This window comes from Pavona decussata, unplaced genomic scaffold, assembly GCF_977016875.1.
Source record: "Pavona decussata unplaced genomic scaffold, jaPavDecu1.1 SCAFFOLD_62, whole genome shotgun sequence".
Lineage (NCBI taxonomy): Eukaryota > Metazoa > Cnidaria > Anthozoa > Scleractinia > Agariciidae > Pavona > Pavona decussata.
This window is the reverse complement of record NW_028145483.1, coordinates 1,420,624-1,432,942: the sequence shown is the minus strand read 5'-3', so window position 1 is coordinate 1,432,942 and position 12,319 is coordinate 1,420,624. Positions and strand designations below refer to the sequence as shown.

The 12,319-nt window shown below is 39.0% G+C and overlaps 1 protein-coding gene across 1 annotated transcript; it reads right to left on the bottom strand.

The window, feature by feature from the left end:
• Positions 1–1,320: 1,320 nt before the first annotated feature.
• Positions 1,321–12,245, bottom strand: LOC146478917 (histone-lysine N-methyltransferase SUV39H2-like). Its single transcript, XM_085111623.1, has 3 exons — positions 11,150–12,245; positions 7,064–7,312; positions 1,321–4,550 (listed from the first exon to the last, which is right to left on the bottom strand). The coding sequence occupies exons 1-3, from the start codon at positions 12,128–12,130 to the stop codon at positions 4,323–4,325; spliced, it is 1,458 nt and encodes a 485-aa protein (XP_084967749.1). The 5' UTR covers positions 12,131–12,245; the 3' UTR covers positions 1,321–4,322.
• Positions 12,246–12,319: the final 74 nt, after the last annotated feature.

Here is a 12,319-nt window from a genome sequence, read left to right as displayed (position 1 = left end):
AAGCAAATGCAAGTAACCGGTGCCAAGCGCGGGAAAACGCGTGCGAGCGAGGCACGATTGATTTCGTTCAGTTCTCATTGGTTGAGCAAGTGGCAAGAGGTTTGCTAACCAATCATAGAACATAGCCACAATCGAAACGTTTGCTGGATTTTGGCTGTGCATTGAAAAAACGTTTCAAATGTTCAAAGTCCATGCGGACAGATTATTTGTATATCAACAACTTCAAAGGCCATTCTCAATAAGATTTTATTTCTATCAGTGCTGTACTAAAACAAAAACAAAAATCGTTATCTATCAGTATCTAAGGTACAAGGAATGTGAAATGTCTTCATAAAATTATTCTAGTATGTTATATATAGTATTTACAATATATACAATAAAGTTACAATGAACGGCCTAAATAAGAATAGACTCACGAATGACGTCACTGAGTGGTGTGACCGAAGCACTTTTTTGATCAAGAAGTTGTACTTAGCAATGAAGAAGCACTGTGTTTGGTTTGGTTTTAATTTTATTTGTCTAATTTTGAAATGTTTTCCTAATTTGTGAAATACGAAGCTAAGGGCACTTTCCTTGTCAGAACTGGCCAGTACACCGACATTTTGTAAAACGGAAAGCGCAAATTTAAAGGCCTGGTTGTACATTAATTCTTTTGGATTTCTTCAAATTAACGCGAACCATTTAAGCAATGTGCAAGTTTCAATATTTTTTTGCCTTCCAAACGACCCGACTGACAGGTCTACGGTAATTTTTGACAAATGGAAAGCGTCCTTAATGACCTCTTAAATACTATTGAAAACAATTTGGGTACTGGGTTTCTGGGGTAAAAAAAAAAAAAAAAACCGGGAACCACGCCCACAAACTTTACCAGTAATAATCAAAGATAAGGGAGTGCGTTCGATGATCTCGATCCTACGATGTGATCCGCCCCTGCAAAATCTGCGGGAGGTGCCAGATACGCGTCCTAAGATCCATTGACTGTCCCGTACAATCGCGACTCCAAATGCAATTAGGAGAGCGCTCTCTCTACGTCGAACGCAAAAATAGTGCTCAAATCCATTTCAAGAAGAATAACAATCGACCACGTTTCGAATGCACGAGCATTCCGATACATTCTCGGGCCAACGTTAAAACATCATCGATTTTTATACTTAAAATGGATTTTATAATATTAAATCGCAGCTTTTTTTAGTTACGAAACAAAGGAGCACCAACTTGTTGAAGCAGGTCAGATTTTTTAATTTCATCACAAGCTTTCAAAATAGTGGAGACTATGGAAGTATCTCTGGTGTATCAATCAGAAATTTTGCACACAGCAAGAAAGTTAAATTGACTTTATTGCGTTGCAGTTTTTAGGTTTACCAGATGTACAAAACAATAGCAAACACCAATACAAAAATAACGCCATGAACAGCAGGTGTTCAAACACAACACCTTTTTTTGCTTGGGGGAAAAGTTACATAACCTTACATAGCTGGCGCTATTTTCACTGCAGGGGGCCGGGTGGACAAAAATCTCCTATTATGAAAATAAATGATGAGTACTGTGTTTTCTAAATGTTCTTATTGCTTAAAAGTATCAGCTTACGTTTCCATCAAGAGTTCTTCCGGAAAAGAATAAACTGACATTAACTAATGATTAACCAATGTAATGTTTTAGTGAGTATGTACAAGTGATCACCTACTACTATAGCGTGTACATGCAACCTGGACAAATATCAATGACCATGGCTAAAGTTTGGGTTCTGTTGAACAATGTTTTCCATGAATTATTGTTATCTCAACGACTTAGGTCAAAAAATGTTTAAAAAAGGTTTTAGGAAATTGAAGCAAGGGGCCTCACTCGCATTAAAATATTACTTCTGTAACAAGTTTCGCCCCTGAAAAAACTAACCTTTTTTAGAACTTAAGATCCGTTTAAGGTTGGTATAAAAAAAATAGCTGTCCTCAAATTAGTTTTTTTTAACAAAAAAATAATTTTCTTTGGATACATTACCACAATAATATACTCGAAAAAAGATAATTTTACCACATGAACTGGAAATGACTATCAAAGTTAACAACTTAAAGTAGCTAGGTTAGAGCGATTTTCGTTTCGACTTCAATGTTTCATCTGCTACTTGTCAGGATAATTACGACAAAGCTTTGATTTCCTGCACATTGTTTGATTGACTGACCAGGCTCAAGTTGTTCAAAGAGCGGATAACTCTATCCAGTGGATAAATCGCTATCCAGCGGATAAAATGTACTCCAACCAATTTATTGTATCCGCTGGATAAAGCTATCTGCTCTTTGGGGCTTGATTGCGAAAAAACACTGGAGACAATGGTCAATTTCTAGAATACTCTGTACAGGGTTCGTACTCTTTTGAGCTTTTGAAATTCCATGACTTCCCGTGACCTAAATTTGACCATTTTCTTGGAAATCATCTTTCATTTTGTGTACGTTTTTAATAAACATCATTTTCCATGACCCACACCTAAATTCCATGACTTTCCAGGCCTGGAAAATGAAATTCTAAAATTCCATGACTTTCCAGGTTTTCCATAACCCGTACGAACCCTGTCTGTGGCAACAGACTGAAAACAGCCAGAAACCATGTACCACGTTTGTTTTACTTGCCAACCAAATCAAATTGCTATTTCCATTTATCAGCTGTTTGGGTTCCATGTTTAATCATTTGAAAATCAGGAAAATCGCTCTATCCTGTACTAAGCCATTCTATCAGAGGAACCCAACGAGGACATTTCAGCAAAACACTTAAAGGGGAAGTGTCATGGTGTTTTTAACCTCTTTTTTTAAAAAAAAAAATGGTGAAATAAGACCTTAACTTAGCTGCAAAATAATTCTAGAACAACGAGAGGAAAGAAATCAACTCAATTCTTGCAAGGAACATCTCCTGATCTGTTCTAGCACATTTTGGAAACAAAAATGCGAGAACTTGAAATAAATTAGCCTAACATTTTTCAAGTTTCAATCAATTCCGACCAACTCTGTCTCTGACTAGAGGCACTAATCAATAGTTTTGTTTCACTGGGATGATAGTTTATAACAAAACTAGCCAATTATTTTCTTGTTTCTGTTGACAGACAAACGTTTTTGGGTTTTCAAATGACATCAAATTCTTGTGATACTTCCCCTTTAAAATGTTGTCTTCGGCGTTTCCAGATCGTCTTGTGACTTTTCAAAGCCAAATTTGTATAAACTAATAAAGTTTGATATGTTCGGATGAGTTAGGTATAAAATTTAGGTTGCAAAAAAATAAGGGGGGTGGTAACTCATTTCCTGAATGTCCTGTTGTCGGATTGACGAAAATGCTACAATGTAGCTGTTCTTCTTTCTGCATTTTTCAAAAATGTGCAGTTGTAAGATTTATCAATACCAAATCCCACAGGTCGTTGGACGTTCTGAAAGCCGAGTGGAAAGAAGGGTCTTAAAGCTGAGATTTTCAAATGTAAGAAGGTTTTAGGATGGTGCTTACTAATACTAAAGTATTTTTGTGTGGTTTATGACTATGCGGAAAAAGAAGATCTTAGCAAGGACTACTGAAACCCAAAAAGAAAGTTGGGGGTAACCACACATTTTGAGAGATAATTAAAGGCAGTAAAATACAAAGCAATGTATGATATTTTTGTTCCAAATTGAAGCTTTATTATCTCTGAAAATTTCATGGTTACACCCAATTTTCTTTTTGGATACCAAAAGGACTTGCTAAGTTCTGCTTTCTCTGCATAGTTTTAAACCTTCTATTTAATGTATTACCTGCAGTTCAAACATATATATATTTTAAATATTCATAAAGTCATGAAAATGGCAAATACCTTGACCTAATATGGAGTACCCACATTCAACTTATGTGCATTTTTGGAGGAAATTGTTGACAAATTGTTGTCAAAAACACATCAAAAACTTTGTCCATTGGCAATGGTGTGATATGGTGTGATGCAGAACACTGACTTAACCTCTGCGAAAATGTGAAAATGGCACGAGTAAAAATTACAATTTTACATGTATGTAAAATGATCCACAACATAACAATCTCTAACATCTTTTCCAAGTGTAAAAGATGGGCAGACTGAAAATTATTGTTAAACAGAAGATTTTGCAAACCATTTGGAAACATTTGCATGACTTTCTGACAACACTGGAGAAATTTTTGTAAATCTACTTGTAAGTTGCATGCAGATTTTACCACTGAATAAAATAAAATTTAATATGCATTTTTAAATTTACAACTCATGTCAAACATGGGCAGAAAATGCCCAAAATGGTATGACCTAGCCACTACAGGAACCTTGGTAATTTTATTGCTAAAATAATTTCTCAACACAAATACATTCGACAGTTGGCAGCTCCACAGTGACATTTAATTCGCTCCTTTTTCCTTGGTGACCCCGAGCCACTTGCGCCGACTTCAGACACTGTCATCTGGTAATCAAATGTCAACTCTTCTCCTACTCTGATCTTACGGTTTGCAAAGAAGGCTATTCGTGGAAAGTTGGGGTCAAGGGTGTCCACCCATACAGCAAACACGTCTAGGTTAGGGTCGCACTGAAGAGGGGACAATTAATAGTTTATTTTTTGTTAAAAATAGGTAAATGGCCCGATTTATACTAGAGACGGATATCCATCTGGACAAATTATCCATCAGGGCCGAGTTGTTCAAAGCCCGATTAAGCTAATCCTGGATTAACGCAAACTTTGACTCAAGTTTAATTGCTAATGAACAAAGATTTTTCCAAAAGATTTCCTCAGTTTTGACTTGGACTTTTCTCTACCTTTAGCTTGAATTTAGCCTTCAAAGCCATTTTAACGAGCGATGATGAAAGCCTCGATTAACTTTTAATGGTGAATTAGCGCTAATCGGTTTTGGAACAACCGGGCCCTGGTTGTTTAATCCGTCTAGTATAAATGCGGGACGAACTATTAAACACAGTATTAGTTCGTCTCATAGTTTGTCCCCTTTATACTAGACCGATTATGCAAGTCGCTAGAAACTGGTGCATGGAAAAGGAATGGGTACCAGTCAAATCGTCGAGTTGGCCACAAATTTAAAAATGGCGGCATTAAAGTTCATCTGCATTTATACACACAGACGGATTATCCACCTTAGTTCATCTGCCACGACGAACTAAGCAGATAGTTCGTCTTGACGGACAATCCGTCTGCTGCCCATATTTATACATGGATGGATTATCAGACAAACTAAAAAATTCTTGCCCAAGTTCTTCCAGTCGGATTATCCGTCTCTAGTATAAATCGGGCTAATGAGAGAATGGATTATGGCAAGACAGTCGTAAGATAAGTGGGGTTGCAATAAGGGGCACTGTCATGGGGATTTCTCTGTGTTTAGGTCAAAACTGCTTAAAAATTTTGACAAGGTACCTTTTCGCTAACATCAAACTGCTCTTAGAGCACTGAGAAGAAAATATTAAGGACGGTGCCTGCTATTGTTACTGCGCATACGTTCTGCGCATCGCGAGATACTCGGGTTTCCTATGGGTGGTGCCTACCAAACAGGAATATTTTTGCGCGGTTTAAAACTATACGGAGAAAGCAGAACTTACCAAATGCCTTTGGTATGTCAAAAGAAAATTGGGGGTAACCATGCATTTTTCAGAGAAAATTAGGCTTCAATTTAGGAAAAAATCCCATACATTGCTTTATGTTTTGGCGGTTTTTAGAGATACTAATGTTTAATTATCTCTGAAAAATGTGTGGTTACCCCCAATTTTCTTTTTGGATTCCAATAGGCCTTGCTAAGATCTCCTTTTCCCGCATAGTAATAAACGGCACAAAAATACTTCGGTATTAAAAGGCACCGTCCTTAAGTGATTTTTCCTGGGAAGAACAAACTATAATCAGGTTTTTTAGCGATTTCTCCAAATATGCTGGAAGAACTTGAAAAAACTGGCCAATGTTTTCAAGTTTCAATCCAATTCAACTTTGGCCATCCACGGCAAAAGATAACTAACACTAGTTCTGTGCAGTAGGGTTACTGTTAAAGTGCACCTAGCCCCCAAATTTTTTTCTGTTAACTAACCTGTTTGAAACCCATTGAGCCTTTTTGCGCCTTTTTTTAACCAAATCTTGACTTTTTATAGGCTGTAAAAGTTACAAAATCTAGCCATCATCTGTCCCATGACCGAGCTAGTAAGGGGCATGGGTTTATTCCTTATGTGATGTCACAAACGGCTTTGCATGCATTTTCACAAAGCCTCAATACAATGCAAATCAGTTTGTGACATCAAGTAAGGAATAGACCCATGCCCCTTACTAGCTCGGTCATGGGACAGGTGATGGCTAGATTTCATAACTTTTACATCCTTTAAAAAGTCAAGATTTGGTTGAAAAAGGCGCCAAATAGCGCAATATGTTTCGAACAGGTGCAAAGATTTACTTAACAGAAAAAACATTTGGGGGTTAGGTGCACTTTAACAAAACTGAACCACAATTTGGACGATTCCATCATCAACTATGGTTTTTGGTCATTGAAAGTAGCATCACAAATAGGTTACACTGCCCCTTTAAGGCTGAAGGGAAGTGGTTGGTAGTTAGGTAGAATGATTAGTGTAAGGTTGGTTGTGGCTGGTAAACAGGAGTGTGGTTGTGGTGGTGAGTAAATAGTTAAGGTAGGTTGGGAGTTAGACATATTTGTTGGTGTAAAGTACATACTTTAGATAATTATTGGGTATGGTAGGTAAGTAGTCAAGCACAAAGATTGGTAGGGGGAAGGTAGGTAGGTTGAAATGAAGGTAAATGGAGTAAGTTCTAGAGAAACTGTGGTGCTGTGCCAGTTGGGGAGTGACAATGAGTGTTTGGTTTTATCGACTTTGTTGATATGGGAGGGCGAATTGGTCACCTTAACGATACAAAGCTGACATTTCAAGCATTAGCCTTTGTCAGAAAATACCTGATGTGCTCTGATGAAGGGCTAACGCTAGCAACACCAGAAATGAAGGTAGATAAGGACAAATAGATGTTAAGGTTGATACTCAAGCACATGTAGGTAATTTGATAGGTTATGGAGGCAGTCAGATATAAGCTGACAAAATAATTCTTACCGAATGATTGATAAAGTGAGATATATTGCCATACTTCTTTGCATCTAAAGTGTACAAGCATTCCCCTTCATTGAAATCCAAATCAAACAAGTATGTCTGTCCGCAACTATCATAGATTTTCCCTCTCTCTTCGGCCTCCTCCTGCGTGATGGCCTCTCCAACATATTCTGTCACTAACTGGTTCTTCTCTATTGTCTCCATTGTCTTCACACCCCACCCACATCCATTTGGAGTCCGGAATATTGCCACCTGTCAACAGATATTACTCTGTATCAGGATATAATGTAGATTATCCATGGAAAACTGGTATCATTATATTAACGTGCGTCTAATTACTGGGCTGCTTTTGGCCAGCAAGCAGCTTTGATTTATAAATTGTTACTGATTGATTAGTTGATAGATTGATTGATTGATTGATTTAGCCATTGTTCATCCTTGGTGATTTCAGGGTCCGACAAATATTTTTGACAAAACTTGTCCCTGGGCAAGTGGGAGACAAAAAGCACTTGCCCAGGAGGATGACCTGGTTGTACAATACATAGCACGATGGAAGAAAGCCTAGCAAAATCAATTCCTGTAATTTGCAAAGTAAAAGAGTGAAGAAAGTACAATATTCTAATGCATTTGTACCAAAAGCAAAATTGCAGGTAACTGCAACATCTTTCTTTATTTGCAACAACATGTTGACTCTATGGCTTAGATAAAACATTTTTCTTTACGATGAAGGTCGCTATCTGTCTCGTTCATAGAATACGCAGACAATAAATTCCGCTGCCTTCGGCACCATTAGCCAAGGAAATTCCTGAAGCCACCTCGCTTGGAATACCCTTTTGTGTCTTTTGGAATCGTACTCCTTGTCATCATATTTTGTCTTCCGTTTTGCATTTTTTTCGGCACTCGTGTTACCGGTAATGGGCTTTGGCCATTTCGTGACAAACTTATCCATAATCGGACGATAATGGCAGAAGACCACTTTGTTAGGGGAATAGTGGTCTTTCTTGCCTTTTGGCCTCCTCAAAAGTGGCGATCAAAACCGATAAAAACACAGAATGAAACTTGACGACATGTTGACAAAAAGGTCTGTATTGTACCCTAAAATGCCTCAAGTTTTATTGCAAAGGGTAAACATTACATAGATTTCAGCATTTTACACAAAACAACTCGTCAGTAAACCACCACGGCCCGGCGGGCTTCTTCGAGAAATGGAACACTTGCCCGGTTAAATTTTCAGCTTGTCATGGGCGTCCGGGCTCAGTATTTGTCGGACCCTGTATTTCAATGGCAGAGAGGATGTCAATCACAACTCCTGGCCTACCTGTTTAGGGTAGTTTGGCACTGGGAAAATAAATGAAAACGGGCAATGTCTGCTGGAGTGCTGCTGTCATCATGGCCTTTCGTCAACAACACATTCTTCAATACGAAGCCTCAACACAGTGTCTCCTGGAGACACCCTCAATCCAAGCACTGGAACCAGCTTGACCGGATTCTTACCAGGTGTTCCGCCTACCCAGCATCAAGTTCACGCGCAGCTACCATGGTGCATATTATACTGACCACTCCTAGCCTTGTGTAACAAGGTAAAACTGCCAACAAGAAACTGTGTTGCTCGCAGAAGGTTGGCAGACTTCGCATCGACACCAGTATGGCACGCGACCAAGGGAAAGTGGAGGAATTTTTATGTGCGCTACAAAGTAGAGGCTTCTCTCTCAGGCCCAACCAGTGCTAATGCCAGAAAAAGATGGGGAAACTTTAGGGATACTGTCTATAATGTTGCCATGTGCACCTTGGGCAAGAAGATTAGCAAGTCGGCAGACTGGTCTATGTACACTTCCTATTACATTGTATTAGTTTTGTAAGAATTTTTTAGATAGAGGGCCACAAGTTTATTAGTTACCTCAACTATTCCGTGCCACCCTCTCTAAATAAAGTGTTTTATTCTGTATACTCCCTCGGCAGAATTGATACCCATCATCGTGGAGATGAGAAAAGCCCTGGTTGCATACAAATTCTGCCCCAGTGAAAGGAACCTGCAGGTCGTCCTACAGTCTGCCAGCAGCAAAGTTCAGCAGAGTGCTAGGTGCTGTGCCGATGCCTATTGGTTCCACCTTTGCTCACAGATACAGACCGCAGCTGCAAGGTAACATCAAGGGATATATGATGGAGTCAAGCAAGCTCTGGGCCTGACACAGGGAAAAATTGCCCCTTAGAAGTCTGCCACAGGCGAGGTAATCCAGGATTGGGCGCAGCAGTTGCGCTAAGAGACTCCAGGTACTTGCAGAGAGAGTCTACCCAGAATCGCAGCGCAGTTTCCAAGCCAACAGGTCCACCATCGACATGAGATTCTCCCTCAGACAAGTAGAGGAGAAATACAAGGAGCAAACTCCTCATAGTCTTCATACATGTAGATCTCATGAAGGCCTTCGATCTGATCAGCAGGGACAGCCTCTTTAACATCCTCCCCAAGATCAGATCTCTACCTTCAGCAGCTTATGAGTTGCTTTATGAGGCCTGCCAAGATTTCAGACTCACCATCAGTCTGAAGAAACACACATCCTGGGTCAGGATGTGGTTTCCCCAAACGATATCAGAAACTCTTAGTATGAACTGGAGGTTGTTCACAACTTTGTACACTTGAGTTCGACAGTCTCAGACTTGCCTTCACTTGACACTAAGCTTAATAAGTGCATCAGCAAGGCACCACATACCTATTTAGCTCACATAAGTTAGGGTGTTCCAAATTCCCGTGATTAAGCAAATGATTTACCCCTCAACAGTATACCTTCATTCATTCTGCTCACTGCAGAACCACTACTTTTCAGGCCTCATTTTTCAACAGAACTGTAAAACCCTGGAATACTATCTGCAATCTTGCCTTTCCTGACAAATTCTCCAGTCTCAGTATTTTTAAGAATTTTCTATGTGCCACCTATTTTACTTTATTAGATACCACCTTTGACATAGACATGCCTCGCAACTGGTTTCCCTCCTGTGACTGTTCGTGCCATCGTTCGCAATCTTTGTGTTTTTGTTAGTGTTCTCATTTGTAATTTTTACTTGATTTTTCTTAGGTTGGGGTTGTGCCTCGCATGGGTACCATATCCCATTCATGCTAACCCTATTGGTCTTTTTTTCATATTTCTTTCTCTCATATTTATTATTTGCTGTTTATTAATTAATTAATTGACCAATAAAGCTGAAAGAACAAAGAACAAAATGACCACTGAGATGTGTCGAGCTTAGTTATTAATTAACAAAGATGTTGTTTCTTGATCCTGTCATGTTTATCACATTTCAAAACAGTTACACTATCAGGATTCGAAATGGATTTGGTATCATACAAGCCTTTGATTCCCTCACGGAATCTTCATCAAGTAATGGTGTTTGAGGTTTTGTTGAGGTAGATCGCTGGAAAAACCCACCCTTAATCAAGTAACGTGGTAAAACCTCAAACCCTAACACTTGAAGAGAATTTGGTGAGGGTATTAAAAGCTTGTAGGTTACAAAATCCATTTTGGATCCTGTTAGTGTAGTAACTATTTTAAAACCAGTACTTTTAAGTTGTTTAGGATTTAGACTGTAGTAAAGTCGAAGTTCTGTTCTCTCCACTTGTTTCTGCAAATTGATGGTCTCTTTCTTCTTTAATAAACACCTTCTTAACATACGATACTTATACTATTCGTATCGTATTGTACTATAGTGTAGGTATTGTATTGCAAGTAGTCATAAGTGTTGTAGATAGCATAAGTGACGTATTGTGGGTAGCGCAAGTATTGCATTGAAGTGTAAGTAGTATAAGTTCACTAGAAGAAATAGCGTTATTTCTGTAAGTAGTGTGGACATTGTAAGTACTTTTAGTTTTGTAAGTATGGTAAGTATTGTTAACAATGTAGATATAGTTATTGTGGTTAATATTGTAAGTATTGTAAGTAATGTTAATAGTCTTCAGTATTGTAAATGACGTGTCATGTAAGGCAAATAAAAATTGTTAAAAAAAAACTCACCTTCTTAAAAACAAAACAAAACAAAAAAGCTCTATATCCTGGTTTATCAGATCTTGCTGTCTATTTTCTATTACATTCCACTCACCTTCACAGTACGTCCACGCTGTAGCACACGATTCCTACACGACATACCACAAGGACAACGTGAGTTACACTCATAGATTGGCGTCCCTGGTTTAACACGCACCCGTCCATTTCTGTCATATGCAAACACCCCTCCACTGTTACGTGGGCAGTCGCAGCAGTCCATTGTACAAATCCGTTCACAGTTGCAACCGACAAGGTAGTCAATATCAAATAAGTGGCTAATATCTTTGTGCCACATATTTTGAGTAATATAAGTGAAGTCCCTGGGGGGACCCTCGTTATCTACCATGTTTTCCACAGCAATGTATGCCTCGTTAGGGCTCTGTTCGTTCAAGTATTTCTCCCAGTCATCAAGTTGCTGATGAAGGTTCTTCTTAAACTTATATAAATTATTACGATGTGATTTGTTACCCCTATTAAGAATCTTCCGAAGTCTCAAATGAAGTTCATACTCGGATTCAAATCGAGATTTAAGTGTATTTATCGAGTCCAAACAGGGGACCGTAAAATCTCTCCCACACATGTTGTTGTTGGATGCGGTTGAGGAATCTGGATCATTTGCTGGGAGACAAGCACTTTCTTGTTCAACAGACTCCAGAAAGGAACTAAGGTTCGATGAAGAGCTAACACTAGAAAGCGTTTCGATAGAAGGTAGTGAAGTCTGATTTGTGGTTTGGTCTTCATTGTCGTCGTCTTGAATAAGAACGACAGGAGGCCGAATACTTGAAGTGTCATCCGCAAAAACCTCTTGCACGCTTCCAGTGTCTTCGTCTTCGCAGACAGAGGAGCACGGCGTTATAGTTGGCGTCTCTCCATTAACCGTGCTAGACGTTGAAACTAAGGGTGAGTCTTCTATGTAGATGACTTCGTGAAGTTTTGAGTCGGCGGTCTCAACTTCATCTAAAGTTGACAGATAAGTTTGACTTGAACTTGAAGAATTTAAGAAAACAAGAGATGCAATAAAGCTTTCATCCATCATGAAGCACTCTCCTAGGATCAAGATTTCCCCCGAGTAATTGGAAACTGAGGAAAGACAAACGTAGGCGTGTGGATGAACTTTTCAAAACCTGCAATTTCCGCCATGTTGTCTTGTTTCCCGCCGCAGTTTACTCAAGAGGAACCCGAAAGGGATTCTGGATAAATTCGAAATTTTACCGAGAAAGTCCTG

Bases quoted from the DNA above. Each gene is read 5' to 3' on its own strand.
- LOC146478917 (XM_085111623.1), bottom strand. From the start codon at position 12,130: ATGATGGATGAAAGCTTTATTGCATCTCTTGTTTTCTTAAATTCTTCA. The intron at 7,313-11,149 runs GTGAGTGGAATG...ATCTGTTGACAG, and splicing joins AGCGTGGACGTACTGTGAAG to GTGGCAATATTCCGGACTCC. The intron at 4,551-7,063 runs GTAAGAATTATT...TCCCCTCTTCAG, and splicing joins CTCACTTTATCAATCATTCG to TGCGACCCTAACCTAGACGT.